The 15,233-nt window shown below is 35.8% G+C and overlaps 1 protein-coding gene across 1 annotated transcript in view; it reads left to right on the top strand.

The window, feature by feature from the left end:
* LOC114663345 (aryl hydrocarbon receptor-like) overlaps positions 1–15,233 on the top strand; it is a 206,666-nt gene that overhangs the window by 171,388 nt on the left and 20,045 nt on the right. The window contains 2 exon segments of the mRNA XM_028817017.2: positions 3,968–4,109; positions 6,482–7,658. Of these exon segments, the coding sequence (XP_028672850.1) occupies positions 3,968–4,109; positions 6,482–7,658 (1,319 nt within the window).

The raw sequence follows: 15,233 nt of genomic DNA, 5'->3' as shown, positions 1-15,233 counted from the left end.
TGAACAGGTTTGATTCATGGAAGAGATCACTCCTGCTGCGTTCAGTCACTTCACGTGAGCCACTGTCTTGTGTGATGTTGCGATGTCCACGGGTTTATTTAATGTTAGCTAAGACCCGGCAGTTAAAAGTTTCTCGCTACAGCAATTTTAACTCTGTTACAAAGTGATGCAAACTCTCGTTTATACCTCGTGTCTTCTCATTAAACTTGTATCTCGCGAATATGGCATTGCAAACGGCAGCGGGAGCGTTTCTATAAAGTTAAGGTTACGGTTTACACCGTGCTTTTTTATACCTCGTGTCTTCTCATTAAACTTGTATCTCGCGAATATGGTATTGCAAACGGCAGCGGTTCTATAAAGTTAATTTAGACTTACGGTTTACACCGTGCTTTTTTATACCTCGTGTCTTATGAAGATGCTTGTATGCGTCACTCACTCGCTTCTTATTGTTTCGCTGCCTTGTCAATTGTGTAATGAATGTTTTCTTCTGTGCTCTTTGGGGCTCCTCCTCCTTTTCTACGTACTGAGTTCACAGTCAGTTCACGTGATTACGTGGGAGGCGTGATGACGCGACACGCAACTCAGTCTCCTACGGCCATCTTGCTGCCTACCATTACAGTATATGGACAAAAAAGAGGTTCCAGTTATGACCATTACGCGTATAATTTTGAAATGAAAACTGCCTAACTTTTGTAAGTAAGCTGTAAGGAATGAGCCTGCCAAATTTCAGCCTTCCACCTACACGGGAAGTTGGAGAATTAGTGATGAGTGAGTCAGTGAGTCAGTCAGTCAGTCAGTGAGGGCTTTGCCTTTTATTATTATAGATAGGTCAAAGAACTCTGGACCTGCAAGTGAACAATTGATTTGTTCATCTAAGATAGCATACATCATTTTAATGGCCTTCTCTGGTTGTTTCTTGTGGAACATCTTTACAAGACACATTTTGGCACTAGATTTTCCACAAAGTCCTTCTCCACATACCTCAGTACATTTTGATTATGTAATTCATTGCATTTATATAGCGCTTTTTCTCACTACTCAAAGCACTATCCACACAGGGAGGAACCGGGAAGCGAACCCACAATCTTCCACAGTCTCCTTACTGCAAAGCAGCAGCACTACCACTGCGCCATTATGCTTGCCTTGGCAGTTGTTCAGAGCTCTCCCCGCCATGCCTGGTGATGGTGATAGAGTCCTCTTAGGAATCTGGATGGAGAGCAGTAACATGTTGGTCGCTGCCACACTCGGAGCATTGAACAGTGGCCTTACATTCTCTGGCAAAATGCTCCGTTGAAGCACAACACCTGTAGCAGATTTCATGCCTTCGAAGAAATTCCTTGCGCTCTTGCATGGATTTCTCTCTGAAAGCATGGCACTTGTTTAGGGGGTGTGTTTTTTTTTTATGTATTGGGCAGTAGTGGTTGGGATTGTCAACTTTATCTTCTGTCACATCCTTGCTGGCAGTTGATGTGTTGTCTCAGATTCCTATCTTATGAATGGAAATAGTACCCCTTAAGTCCTTATGTCTCGCACTCAAGTTCTCATACCTCGCGGTTGTTGAGCATGGCACGTGTGCTTCATTCACTGAGAAGCTTGGATCATTTTTGGTCTTGGCAATGTAACAAATTCTGAGAAAAAGGAAAAAGGTGGAAAAGAGACTTGATGCTGCTGCTTGTACTTGGAACCTGCCAAAGTCCACTAGTTCTTCCATAGGTGAGATGTCTAAGCAGTGGATTGCTGTCTTAAATGTGGATCTCCAGCTTCTGTAATTTTCTGGACAGTCGTCGAACTTTGTGAGACCAGTATTGATGAGTTCTCGGCGGATCATGTACCTTGCAAAGTCCAATATTCTAGCTCTTTCAGATTTCCACTTTCTCTGATGCATTTCGAAAGTAAGCAGCCAATGGCTCAATGGCGATTGCAATTAGTAGTGGTGACGGGGCAATTTATTGGAAATTAGAGGTCATCACCTGCATCTTGTGATGTCTCAACAACATTCCCAACTTTGGCAATGGCAAAAAAGTGCAACCAACATAGTACCTGTACAAATAAAAAAAAAGCATCACATACAATAATGAAAAGTACAGTTAAGAACTGCTTATTGCACCACATTACTGAATATAAAACCCATGTGTTTAGATTTCTGTTCTTTTCTTTGCTATTCTAAATTAATTTCTTTAGACAAACTGAATTCTTACCTTTTTCAATCAATAGGCCCTTGACATGTTGCCACAGGTTAGATTGTATGAAAGCATGCCACTACTTCTAGCTGTTTACCTTTTACTTGAAATAACCATACAGTTGTAGGCTGGGCTACAGGAGAGACACTCTTTGCTTTTTGTAAGCTGATTTGTATTTATTTTAATAATGTTTTTCATTATAATCTTCCATTTCACAGTTCCGTGTGAGCACAGCTCTTACTGGGCCACCTTACATGTGTTTGAGCAATGCAACCTGAGTTTGGTTTATTACAGTGCCATCCTAAGGTGTTGAGTTGGGCAGAACGGAGCTCTGTTTGTTATCTGTTGCTTATAGACTCTCTGCCATATTTGTTGTAAATCATAAATAATGTGGGCTTTACTTGTTTTGTAATCACTCACTGGCACCCCCATGAAAATCCAGTGCTGCCCTGCTAAATGTGTTGTGATAGTGACCTTGCTTTGTGGTCTAGGTATTTATGTATGGTACACAACCACTGGTAGATGGACAGTGGATTTCAAAATGGTCCTGTTTGTAGCATACTTTTATTTTATTAATTAATAATATTAAGGCAATTCAAATTCTCATACTTTTCTTCATGGTTTCAGATAAGAATGTTTTCGGGTAACATAGTATCTTGAAATCTGATGGGGTAGGCAAATTCAGTTTTGAAATTTCACATCTTAGAGTTTTAGTACATAAATATCTAAAACCCATTATAACTTCTTTTATTTTTCTTTTAATTTGATGGGTAACCATTCTGTAATAAAGTTCAGTAATGGATAAACAAAGGTTTATAGACTAGAGTTTTGTCAGGGTCCAGTATTTAAAATCCATGTGGAAATTTTTTTTTGCCACCTACTCTATATCCATTTTACAATTCTGGTTTTATTTTCAGAGGAAGATACACAACCCATGTTCTCCAATGTAAGTTTGTACAAGAACAGTTACTTAAAGAGAGACCTTTAATCAGTGAATAACATTGCAGCACAGAAGTCTCTGCTAATGCTGGCAGAGTATGTCATTGCAAAATGTTCTTGGCTAATTTTGAATAAAATCTGGCAACTGCTTGCTAGTAGTTATTCAAAAATTGTACTTTTGTCCTTCAAGCATGCATTTCCTACACACAAGGACATTGAGATATTGAATATATTTGTAAGTAGTAAGGATGTACTGTATAGTTAAGTTCTATCTTGTCTAGGTGCTCTAAATTTTTTAACTTCCTGAAAAAAACTCTTGCTCATTCACTTGTATATATATATATATATATATATATATATATATACACAATGAAAGCTTTAGTGGTTTGAGCTTCTAACCTGGGTATTAAATGTTTTTGGCCTCCATTACCTAAATGAAACTGATTTTTCAGGTATGTTTCCAGTCTTCTGATCAGACATTTCCTTGTCATAACACGGCGGACCTGACAATGTTTAATATGACAAATCTGATTGGGTATGCACATTAAAAACAGTAGAAGAATTGTTAAGTAAACTTGTTTAGTTCTGGATGAAACAGGCTGGCAATTAAAGTCCTGGTGTTTTCTTCTATCAAGAGAACAAGTCCCTTGTATAAATACCACAACTATGTGCAGAGAAATTGTGGATCTTGGACAACTCATGAATTGTTTCAATTTTTGCTTCATAGTAAACTTAAGTTGTTTAAATAAGTGATTGCTTTTGTTCAAAATATATTAACCACATATTGCCAACATTATTTCGTAGTTTCCTTCATTGTATTATTTGAATATTTTTCTTATATGTTTTAGTGATCAAAACTGGGGAAAGTGGAATGACAGTTTTTAGACTCTTGACCAAAAAGAATCGATGGGCTTGGGTTCAGGCTAATGCTCGTTTGGTGTACAAACATGGAAGACCAGAATATATTATTGCTACACAGAGAGCTCTTTCGTAAGTATTTTGATATTATTTTTTTTACAAACAATTATTTTGCATGCCAAGTGTATACTGACTATGCTGATTTGTATTGCAGTGGAAAGAAAAAAAATCAATAAATTGCCTTAGTAGAACTTATGGCCTAGCATTAAAATTGACTTGTTTGTGAAAAAAATATGCAAGGTGAAATTCTTCTTTTGAGCTAGCTAGTGACCATGAATACAGGTGTTGAATCCAAATATTGATAAGTAGTGCAGTGAAATTGTTCTTATATAACTGATACCTTTAGTAGTGACAGTAGTAGTAGTAAATTCTTACATGTTTGTCCAGACAACATGCAACATTTTCCCACTTTCTAGAATTATGATCAACAAGAATAATTTAAATACAAACCTTCATTTTATTTAAAACACAAACACCTGATGTACTCTTTACTCCTGTTTCTGTGTTTCCACTTCATGAAATCTTAAAAAAACCCTGGAGAGAAACTCCAGTATAGTTAGCACCTTTAAGCAACAGTCTTAAAATTGTCAGTGATCTACCTTTGTTGTCTTCAATAGTTGAAATACAAGAGAGAGCGAATTTTTATCTGTGATTTTCTTATGTGTTTTTTTGGTTATGTTATTCATCGAATAAAAGATTAGGTGTAGTAAACAGTAGTAGGGTTTGTAAGAAGTGGCTTTGCAAAATGATGGGTGTTTTTATATATTTTTAGTATGTACATTTGCATATCTTAACAAAATATATCCATTAATGGCTTTTTACCTATTTTCATATGTATTTATTTGTTTTGTATTAGCAGTGTGGATAGTCCAAAAAATGGTTAAATGACCAACAGGGAAAAGAGTAAATTAACAAAGGCCTAACTGACCTACCTATGTTTATCATTTTTATATATCATAGGTATAGAATATTGCTGTATCACAAAGAGCTATGTTTAAGATATAGTTTATTACACACAGTACATCATCTGTGAAGTTCTTGAGCAGAATTCTTGCACGCTGAATTTCTTAGTAGAGTGGCTTGTACCCTTTAGAAGAACAGAAGTAAAAAAATAAGCTAAATTAAAACATACTGTACATTTTATAAAAGTCTACAAGAAAGCTTTAGTTTTTAGACATTAGTTTAATGAACTCATACTGACATTCTCTAGCATAAATAATAATTAATGATCCAATATAAAATTAGTTTTCTTCAAAGATTTTATTTTATTCATAATAATTTAGTTAATATTCACCTATGACCTGTCATTTTAATATGAACTTTTCCAAGTAGTGCCAAGAAATTGACAAGTCAATCAAACAAACTGACAGTGTTGTTTTGCTGTCTTAGTTAATAGGCAGTGTCTGTGAAATCTACAAAAACTATTTTTTAACACTGAGAAACAGCTTATATTAAACTATGTGTTAAAAGTGAAATATATTTTCTAGTTGCAGGCCAGCCATTTGGCTCATTTAGTCTCATGAAAATAATGTTTGAGGATTTGAGTGAAGAAGATTAATAATGGTGTCTGCTAATAGAAATTGACATGACATAATTAGAAAACATACTGAGTTAATTACACATTGCTAAGTGTTTCACTATGCAGTATTTGAAATTTGTTTAATGTTTTATATGATAAAGTACTTCAATGTAATTTGACAAGTTGCTTATTGTATATGTACAGTAGCACTAAAAGTTGCATAAATCCAAAACTATGCCAAATAATATGGTGTTTATTTTAGCCATTATTGTGAAACATTTGCAGCTTTATACTATATACAGTACAGTATATAAAATCAGTGCTTGCTTGAAATTCCAGATTTAAATTTAAAACAATGTTTGAAAAAATGTTTAGAATAAGATGATTTTGAGAATAGCTGTATTATTTGAAAAACCCCTACCCAAAAATCTTTTGACACTTCTATTTACTTTTTAGTCGTGTTCAAATAGTAATGCTTACTTCTTATTTTTCACTTAAAACAAGGCATACACATATACTTAGTTTCTTTCATTTTGTTATTTGAATTGCTTTTTGTTTTTACCCATTTTTATTACCCATATAAAATATTCCAGCACCATATGCTGCAGAGCTTGTTTTAAAATTGAATATTACATATTTTAAAGACTAGTTTGCTGAAAGTGTGAATTGTTTATATATTTTAATATTTTTGTACATGTAAACGTAAGTATGCTTTTATTTAAGTAACCCAAACTGCTAAATGGAAATTCTAATCAAGTTATATTTTTATATATCAAAATAAAGTTTTCTCTTTTTATTCTTACTCTATTTCCCTTTTATTATTTAGGTAAAGGAAAAGTAATATGTTACTTTTGGTAAAATAAAGAATTTTGATACCTACTTGTAAAACTGATCTCTTAAAGTGTATTTATGGCTTTTCTTTCAGAGATGAAGAAGGCTTAGAACACTTTCGGAAACGTAATTTGAAATTGCCATTTAGTTTTGCAACTGGAGAGGCTGTTTTATATGAAGCAACTTTTCCAACCCCAGTGGCAGATCCAATGCCCCTTAAAGCTAAAGGGACAATAGCAGAGTGTTCTTCGAATAAACTATCAGAGCAAGAATCATTGGATCCAAATTCACTTCTTGGTGCTATGTTGAAACAAGATGAGTCAGTTTATGTCTGTCCTCCAGCACCAAATAAATTTGTTGTTGAAACCAGCTTCTTTAATGATAGTACACAAGATCTGAATGATATTTTGTTCAAGAACTGGGATGATATTTTGCCTTCTGGACAAAATGACAGTGAGATGCAGGATCAAAATCCTGACACTTCGGATAGCAAGAACAATGAATTGTTGTGCTTTATGAAAAACCTAGGAATCACATTAGAAGATCTAGAACTTATTCAACAAGATGAAGAGTTCATGCGAATTGACTGTGATGAAACTGGAGATATCACAGAAGTGGCAGATGAAATACTTTCCTATGTTCAAGCATCCTTAAATAAGAAATCAGACTGTATGTTTTCCCCTTATGTAGAGCAAAAGCTGGTATCTCCTAATTCAAGCTGCATGATGCAGCATCTTCAGCAACAACAACAGCAGATACATCATCAGCAACAGCTTTGTCAAAAAATAAAACAAATGCAAGTTAATGGTGTATACACAGACTGGACCTCTAGTAATATAATGCGAAACTATGACCATCCAAATCATCAACAGCAACAGTATCCATATGTAAATGAACAAGTCACTGCCCAGAATTTTGATTATAAAACAGAACTAAACCAACCGCAAGCTACATGCAGTCAAACATTTTTGCCTTACAGTTCAGGGGCACCACAGATTTCTCAACCTCCACCTCTTACACATATAGACTATCCAGTTAAAAATTTTAACACTGACAGATCGGACGATTTTCTACACAGTTTGCAACAGGGTCCAGGACCTCAGGATTGTGGATTAAGTTCATCAAAGAATGGGATACCTTCACAAACATCATACACAGGGGCTATGTCTATGTATCAGTATATACCAGATGTGCTGCCTGCTTGTATAAATGACATAAATCAGATGCCATTTAACCCACTAACATCAGGGCAGCAGCCGTTCTTGTCAGCGGTAAGTATAATGAGAAATTCTGGTGATGTATTTTCATTAAAATTTATGATACTGTACTTATAGTTTATATTGTTAAATCATTTACATTATTACCCCGGCAGAGAGTTTTGTGATCTTAAGTTATCTAGGTAGACCACCAACAGCTATTGACAAACCAGCCATTCAAACCAAGCTATACTTTAATCGTTTTAAGTGATGACAATAGCAGTAAGAGCATACTGTTTTTTAGTTAAACGGAATAAACAGAATTAAATGGCTACAATCAAGCAATTGACGAGGCACTGTGATGCAGTGTCAGCAGACAATTTAAAGAGATGCATGCCAAGTTAGTATGTTTAAGATTGGTCTTTTACAACTTTCATAAAAATTTGGAAATAAGGAATTTAATTTCTGACTAATAGTTGAAATTAGAACATTGGTATAATTTTGGCAAGAACAGATCATTCTGCCTAACAAAGCTTGCCAATCCTATCTACCTAATTTCTCTAAAATAACAAGTTTTGATGATCCCCAAAATATTACTTTTTACCACACTACTTGGTAATTTATTCCATGTGTCTGTGTTTCTCTGTGTGAAGAAAAACTTTCTAACTTTATGTGAAATTTACCCTTGTGCAGTTTTCAAATGTGTCCCCGCGCTCATGTTTAAAAACATTTTACAGTAAGTCTGGATCCACTGTAATAAATTCTTTAATACAGTAATCCCTACTCTATCACGGGGGTTGCGTTCCAGAACCCCCCGCGAAAGGTGAAAATCCGCGAAGTAGAAACCATATGTTTATATGGCTATTTTTATATTGTCATGCTTGGGTCACAGATTTGCACAGAAACACAGGAGGTTGTAGAGAGACAGGAACTTTATTCAAACACTGCAAACAAACATTTGTCTCTTTTTCAAAAGTTTAAACTGTGCTCCATGACAAGACAGAGATGACAGTTCCATCTCACAATTAAAAGAATGGAAACATATCTTCCCCTTCAAAGGCATGCGCGTCAGGAGCAGAGAATGTCAGAGAGAGAGAGAGAGAGAGAAAAGCAAACAAATCAATAGGGCTGTTTGGCTTTTAAGTATGCGAATCACCGCCGCACAAAGCAGTTGCAAGGAAGGCAGCAGCTCACACCCCCTCCGTCAGGAGCAGAGAATGTCAGAGAGAGAGAGAGAGACAGATAAAAACAAACAATCAAAAATCAATACGTGCCCTTCGAGCTTTTAAGTATGTGAAGCACCGTGCAGCATGTCGCTTCACAAAGCAGCTGCACAGAAGGGAGCAACGTGAAGGTAATCTTTCAGCATTTTTAGATGAGCGTCCGTATCGTCTAGGTGTGCGAACAGCCCCCCTGCTCACACCCCCTCCGTCAGGAGCAGAGAATGTCAGAGCAAGAGAGATAGAGAGAAAAGTACAAATCAAAAATCAATACGTGCTGTTTGATCTTTTAAGTATGTGAAGCACCGTGCAGGAAGCATATCGCTTGATAAAGCAGCCATATGTAAGCCCAGCAAAGAAGAGAGCAATGTGAAGGTAATCTTTCAGCGTTTTTTGAGGAGCGGCCGTATCCTCTAGGGGTGCGAAGAGCCCCCGTGCTCACAATATATTTGAGGAGTTTTATTTAATACGTAATACGTGCTCTGGTTGGGTGGCTTCTCAGCCATCTGCCAATAGCGTCCCTTGTATGAAATCAACTGGGCAAACCAACTAAGGAAGCATGTACCAGAAATTAAAAGACCCATTGTCCCCAGAAATCCGCGAACCAGCAAAAAATCCGCGATATATATTTAAATATTCTTATATATAAAATCCGCGATAGAGTGAAGCCGCGAAAGTCGAAGCGCGATATAGCGAGGGATTACTGTAATTTTTAAAAAGTTCAATCATGTCATCTCTTAGGCTCTGTTTGCTTCAAAATGAAAATGTTCAACTTATTTAATCATTCCTCATATATATCATACCTCTCAATCCTGAAATCAGCTTAGTCGCTCTTCTCTGAACTTTTTCTTTTCTTTTTTTGAACTGTGTCTCTTTTGTAGCCTGGAGACCAAAAATGCATGCTGTACTCCAGGTGAAGTCTCACCAGTGTGTTATAAAGCTTAAGCATAACCTCCTTTAACTATTCAACACATTGTGCTATGTAAACTAACATTCTGTTAACTTTCTCGATGGCTTCTGTACACTTTTTAAGATGTGGATAATGGTGAGTCTATTGTGACTCTAAAGTCCTTCTCATAAGGCATACAAAAATAATATCATACGCATCTCTCTGATCTCACCTCATATGCTTTTCTTGTTTCTTCATAGAATTCCAGCATACTAGTAAAACGTGACCTACCCTGTCTGAACCATGTTGACTGTTCAGTAATACTGCTGTTTTTGTCATATGATGCTGAATCTTTTCCCTAATAATTCCTTCCATTCATTTCAATATTGATGTACTTAAAGCTTACTGGCCTATAGACACTTGAATCTTCCTTATCACAGGCAAATCCTTACTATGTTCTAGTCCTTAGGAATTTTCCCATTGTACAAGAGCTTTAAAATGTGTTAAAGTGTTTATATATGCACTCACAATCCTTCTTTAGCACTCTAGGGTAAGTGTTATCAGGTCCTGGTGATATGTTAGATTTCGGCCTCTTTAGTCACTAAGCACTTCCTTACTAGTCCCTGTTACTTCTGGGTGGTGATCCAATTCTTAACATGTGAAACTTAAGGATAATACATTCCCTATTCCGCTGTCTGCATATTTTAATTTCCCTTTAGTGTTTTTAAACCACTTCAACTCCTTGACCATTCTTTTCTTAGTAAAATGCTACCTTTTCTTTTAATACTAAAATTCTTTCTAATTGTCTTATAGCTTCCTTAATATCTTTTCAATGGTTGCTGTCAATAGTTTATAAAGTACTCACTAGACTAACCTCATTTTTAAAGCCTCCTGATTGAAAGTCGGATTGAAAGTAATCTACTGTATACATGGATCCCAAAACTAGTCTTGGAAGTGGCTTAGCAGTGTGCCAGTATCTCATTACTCCACATTTTTTAATCTTCATCCTCCATCCTACATCATGGCCACATTCACAACTTAATCTTGACTGCCTCAGCACGTTCTTTTACCATCTGGCATCACTAGTGTTGGATCATATTAGACATTAATCAGGTCAAGAAAAAAAATGTGTTTTTAGGAGCATCTGAATTTCACCATTGTATGTAAGGGATTGTTTTGCCACAAATATGTGATGTTGCTAACAATATAAGAACCTCAAAATCAGCATTTACACTAACAATGTTGAGCAAATCCAGTTTAACCAGCTTATGTCCCCAAGTTTGAGAATCAGTGGGCTAAAATCATATAGAATTTGCACATCTGCAAGACTTCATGAATCCTTATAGTTGCCTTTTAACATTGATCATTTTTAAATTAAAATATTTTTCTGGGAAGTAAGACATAAAATATCATCTGGCATAGAAAAAGTAAAAATTTCATGTAGCTGTTGAGTTGATAGGTTTGTGCCACACCTGCCATCAATAATAAGCTGTATAAAATAAAACTATAAAATGTGAAAATAAAATACGCATTGGGTATTGCTAACACCGCGTCATACAAATAGTTGGAATAAAAAAAATTTCCTTCCACATTTAACATCTGCCACAACATGCTTGCTCCTAAGATGAGCGCTGACTTGCATTGTTAAACTGAAGGCTTCCTGAGAATTAACCACACCTCTTTTCAGACAAAGCTTGTCAAAATGAACCAACCCTAAAAGTAAAATGGATCCTGTTCTGAAAAAAAATTGCTAACAATCAAGATGTTAAAGCTATTTAAATGTTTTTTTTTTTTCCTGTAGAAATGTGTCAGCTGTAGAGTAATAGAGACCAGCATGGGAAATATCTGAAACATGCACTATACACAATCAAATGAAAACAACAAACAGCTTAACTGAAGCTTGTCCAAAACCCCACCTTAAAGAGTGACCCATTTCACTTAAACATCTAGGGGAGGATGAGTAGTATGCTCCACTAATATTTCCATGTTGTTAAAAGTCATGGAAGTCGCTTGCCTTAATGCAACAGCATTTTCATAGACTTGCACTTCTCTCTGCTAGTAAACATTGATTCCATATAATAAGCTGTCAATTTAAAGATAAATACCACCAAATTCAAACATGCCTTTAAACATGTGAGGCTTAAATTATTTTGCTCAATAAAATCTGGAAAATAACAGCCACTTAATACACCAGTTACATTTGAATCTCTAACCAGTCGAGCGATGCATCAGTAATAATTCTCGTCAACTTATTACAGGTCTAAATTGGTCATAGCCTACATATGTTAAAAGTTGCACTGCATATATGAAATTGAATAATTATACTGTGGGCTCTGCCATTATAATAAGCCTGAAACTGTTATGTTCTTAAATTTAGATTATCCTAGAAAATGCCATCTCAATTTGTACTCTCCTAGAATAAAACTAACTTTCTACTTTAACATAGAGTATATAATATTTTTCCAAAAAGACAATATTCAAAGAGGTTTTAACTGATTTCAATCTTCACATCCCCTAACCCCCCACAGTTATATAATAGTATAATAGTACAGTATATAGTGTAAATATAGGTAGCTCCTTAATGTTATGGCTACCCCCAGAAAAACAAGCCAAAAAGAAAAAATGTTATTATGTGTAACAGAAACATGTTAATATCAAAATGTCAACATAAATACAGTAGGAAATTTGTCATGTACACTGCTGTACTGATGCAGATGTAGTACACGTTCTTCATATGATATGTTTTGAAAGAATCACTAACATCTTACTTGTGTTTCCACTTGATTACAGTCACTTTACCTTTTTGCAATTCTGAAGCGTTACATGACCAAATTCATCAGGCATACCACAGCGGTGTGGTCTTTCAGTGCTGTATGCAACAGTTTCACTATCTGCGTTAATGTCCAACTCACAGTGTCATCACTATTACTTGATTTAACTAATGGTTCTTTTTCAGCTTGTTTTAAGACTGGCTTGATATTTTTTTCATTTACACACCATTATGTGTTTTTTGTTTTTTTTAAAGCTCCACCCCACTCATAAATATGGATACGTTTACATAGAGTGGCAAAATACATAGAAATATTCATGATATTTGCAGCATTATGTTATTTTATCCACTAAAATGCTGCAAAATACTGCCCCAAGTGCTGTTCAGGGTTAACACTAGAATCCCTGAAGTGTATGAAAAAACTCGTAATTCGGGGCTACCTTAAATTCCTTTGCACCTCTCCATTAGTGTCTTTTGTTTTGTAAATGTGCCATTCAGCACAAGCAGCAAGCAGCCTGCTATTCCATCCCCCCACCGCCACAGCTCAACTCAGGCAAAAATTCTCCCAGCTCAAGTCTGTTTATCTCGGTGTGGGGTGCCTGGAGTTGTATCAGGTAAATAATATATCATTATTTGGAACACATGCATTTCATGTGTGTTCCATGTCTACAACAATGTATGTAAATGTAGGATGACAGGAAATGTGAGGCAAGAAATGTTGAACACATACCTAAAACAGAAACTTTTTTCATGTTATAGTACTAATGTCAAAATTTTGACATGAGGTGTATAATGTGTCAAAACTGAAGTCCAAATATCAAATAAACACTTTCACAAAAGGTACACATATAACAAAACAAGTGCACTTTTATTCAAGAATACAGATAACCCCTGAAATTCATGGGGGTTACGTTCCTAGAGCACCAGTGAATTGTGAAAAACCGCAAATTTTGGATGTGGTCAAAAAAAATGGCTATAAATTCCAATTTTTGTAGTTTAACAACAACAACATTTATTTATATAGCACATTTTCATACAAAAAGTAGCTCAAAGTGCTTTACATAATGAAGAAAAGAAAAATAAAAGACAAAATAAGAAATTAAAATAAGGCAACATTAGTTAACATAGAAAAGGAGTAAGGTCCGATGGCCAGGGTAGACAGAAAAAGCAAAAAAAAAAACTCCAGAAAGCTGGAGAAAAAAATAAAATCTGTAGGGGTTCCAGGCCACGAGACCGCCCAGTCCCCTCTGGGCATTCTACCTAACAAATGAAATAGTCCTCTTTGTAGTTAGGGTTCTCACGGAGTCACTTGATGCTGATGGTCATACAGACTTCTGGCTTTTAATCCATCCATCATTTTTGAAACATCATGGTACTTAGAGTAGATGGTGGTGGCGCAAGCCACCACCAAAGGACACCGGAAAAGGAAACAGAAGAGAGAGTAGGGGTTAGTACAGATTTTAGAGCCACCATGAATATGTATTATAATGAATTAGATATACAGAGTATCAGGATTAAATTACAGTGAAGTTATGAGAAGGCCATGTTAAAGTAATGTTTTCAGCAGTTTTTTAAAGTGCTCCACTGTATTAGCCTGGCGAATTCCTACTGGCAGGCTATTCCAGATTTTAGGTGCATAACAGCAGAAGGCTGCCTCACCACTTCTTTTAAAACTTTTAAGTTTTGCTCTTGGAATTCTAAGGAGACACTCAGTTGAGGATCTGAGGTTGCAATTTGGAATATAAGACATCAGACATTCCAATATATAGGATGGGGCGAGATTATTTAAGGCTTTATAAACCATAAGCAAAATTTTAAAGTCAATCCTGAATGACACAGGTAACCAGTGTAGTGACATCAAAACTGGAGAGATGTGCTCAGATTTTCTTTTCCTGGTAAGGATTCTAGCAGCTGCATTCTGCCCTAGTTGCAAACGATTTATGTCTTTTTTGGGTAGTCCTGAGAGGAGTGCGTTACAGTAATCTAGTTGACTGAAAACAAATGCATGAACTAATTTCTCAGCATCTTTCAATGATATAAGAGGTCTAACTTTTGCTATGTTTCTTAAGTGAAAAAATGCTGTCCTAGTGATCTGATTAGTATGCGATTTAAAATTTAGATTACAGTCAACAGTTACCCCTCAGCTTTTTACCTCCGTTTTGACTTTTAATCCTAATACTTCCAGTTCATTTCTAATAGCCTCATTGTATCTATTATTGCCAATCACTAAAATTTCAGTTTTCTCTTTATTTAACTTGAGAAAGTTACTATTCATCCATTCTGAAATACAAGTCAGACATTGTGTTAGTGAATCAAGAGATTTGGGGTCATCAGGTGGAATTGATAAATACAGTTGTGTGTCATCAGCATAGCTGTGGTAGCTCACGTTGTGCCCTGAGATAATCTGACCTAATGGAAGCATGTAGATTGAGAAGAGCAGCGGACCCAGGATAGAGCCTTGTGGAACACCATATAGAATATCATATGTCTTTGAGTTGTAATTACCACAACTAACAAAGAATTTTCTCCCTGCCAGGTAGGATTCAAACCAATTTAAGACACTGCCAGAGAGGCCCACCCACTGACTAAGGCGATTTTTAAGAATATTATGAGTATGGTGTCAAATGCGGCACTCAGATCTAAGAGGATGAGAACAGATAAATGGCCTCTGTCTGCATTTACCCGCAAATCATTTACTACTTTAACGAGTGCAGTTTCTGTGCTGTGATTTGTTCTAAAACCTGACTGAAGTTTATCAAGAATAGCATGTT

This window comes from Erpetoichthys calabaricus, chromosome 13 (genome assembly GCF_900747795.2).
Source record: "Erpetoichthys calabaricus chromosome 13, fErpCal1.3, whole genome shotgun sequence".
Taxonomy (NCBI): domain Eukaryota; kingdom Metazoa; phylum Chordata; class Cladistia; order Polypteriformes; family Polypteridae; genus Erpetoichthys; species Erpetoichthys calabaricus.
The sequence above is the reverse complement of the archived record's forward strand: the minus strand, read 5'-3'. Positions and strand labels throughout refer to the sequence as shown.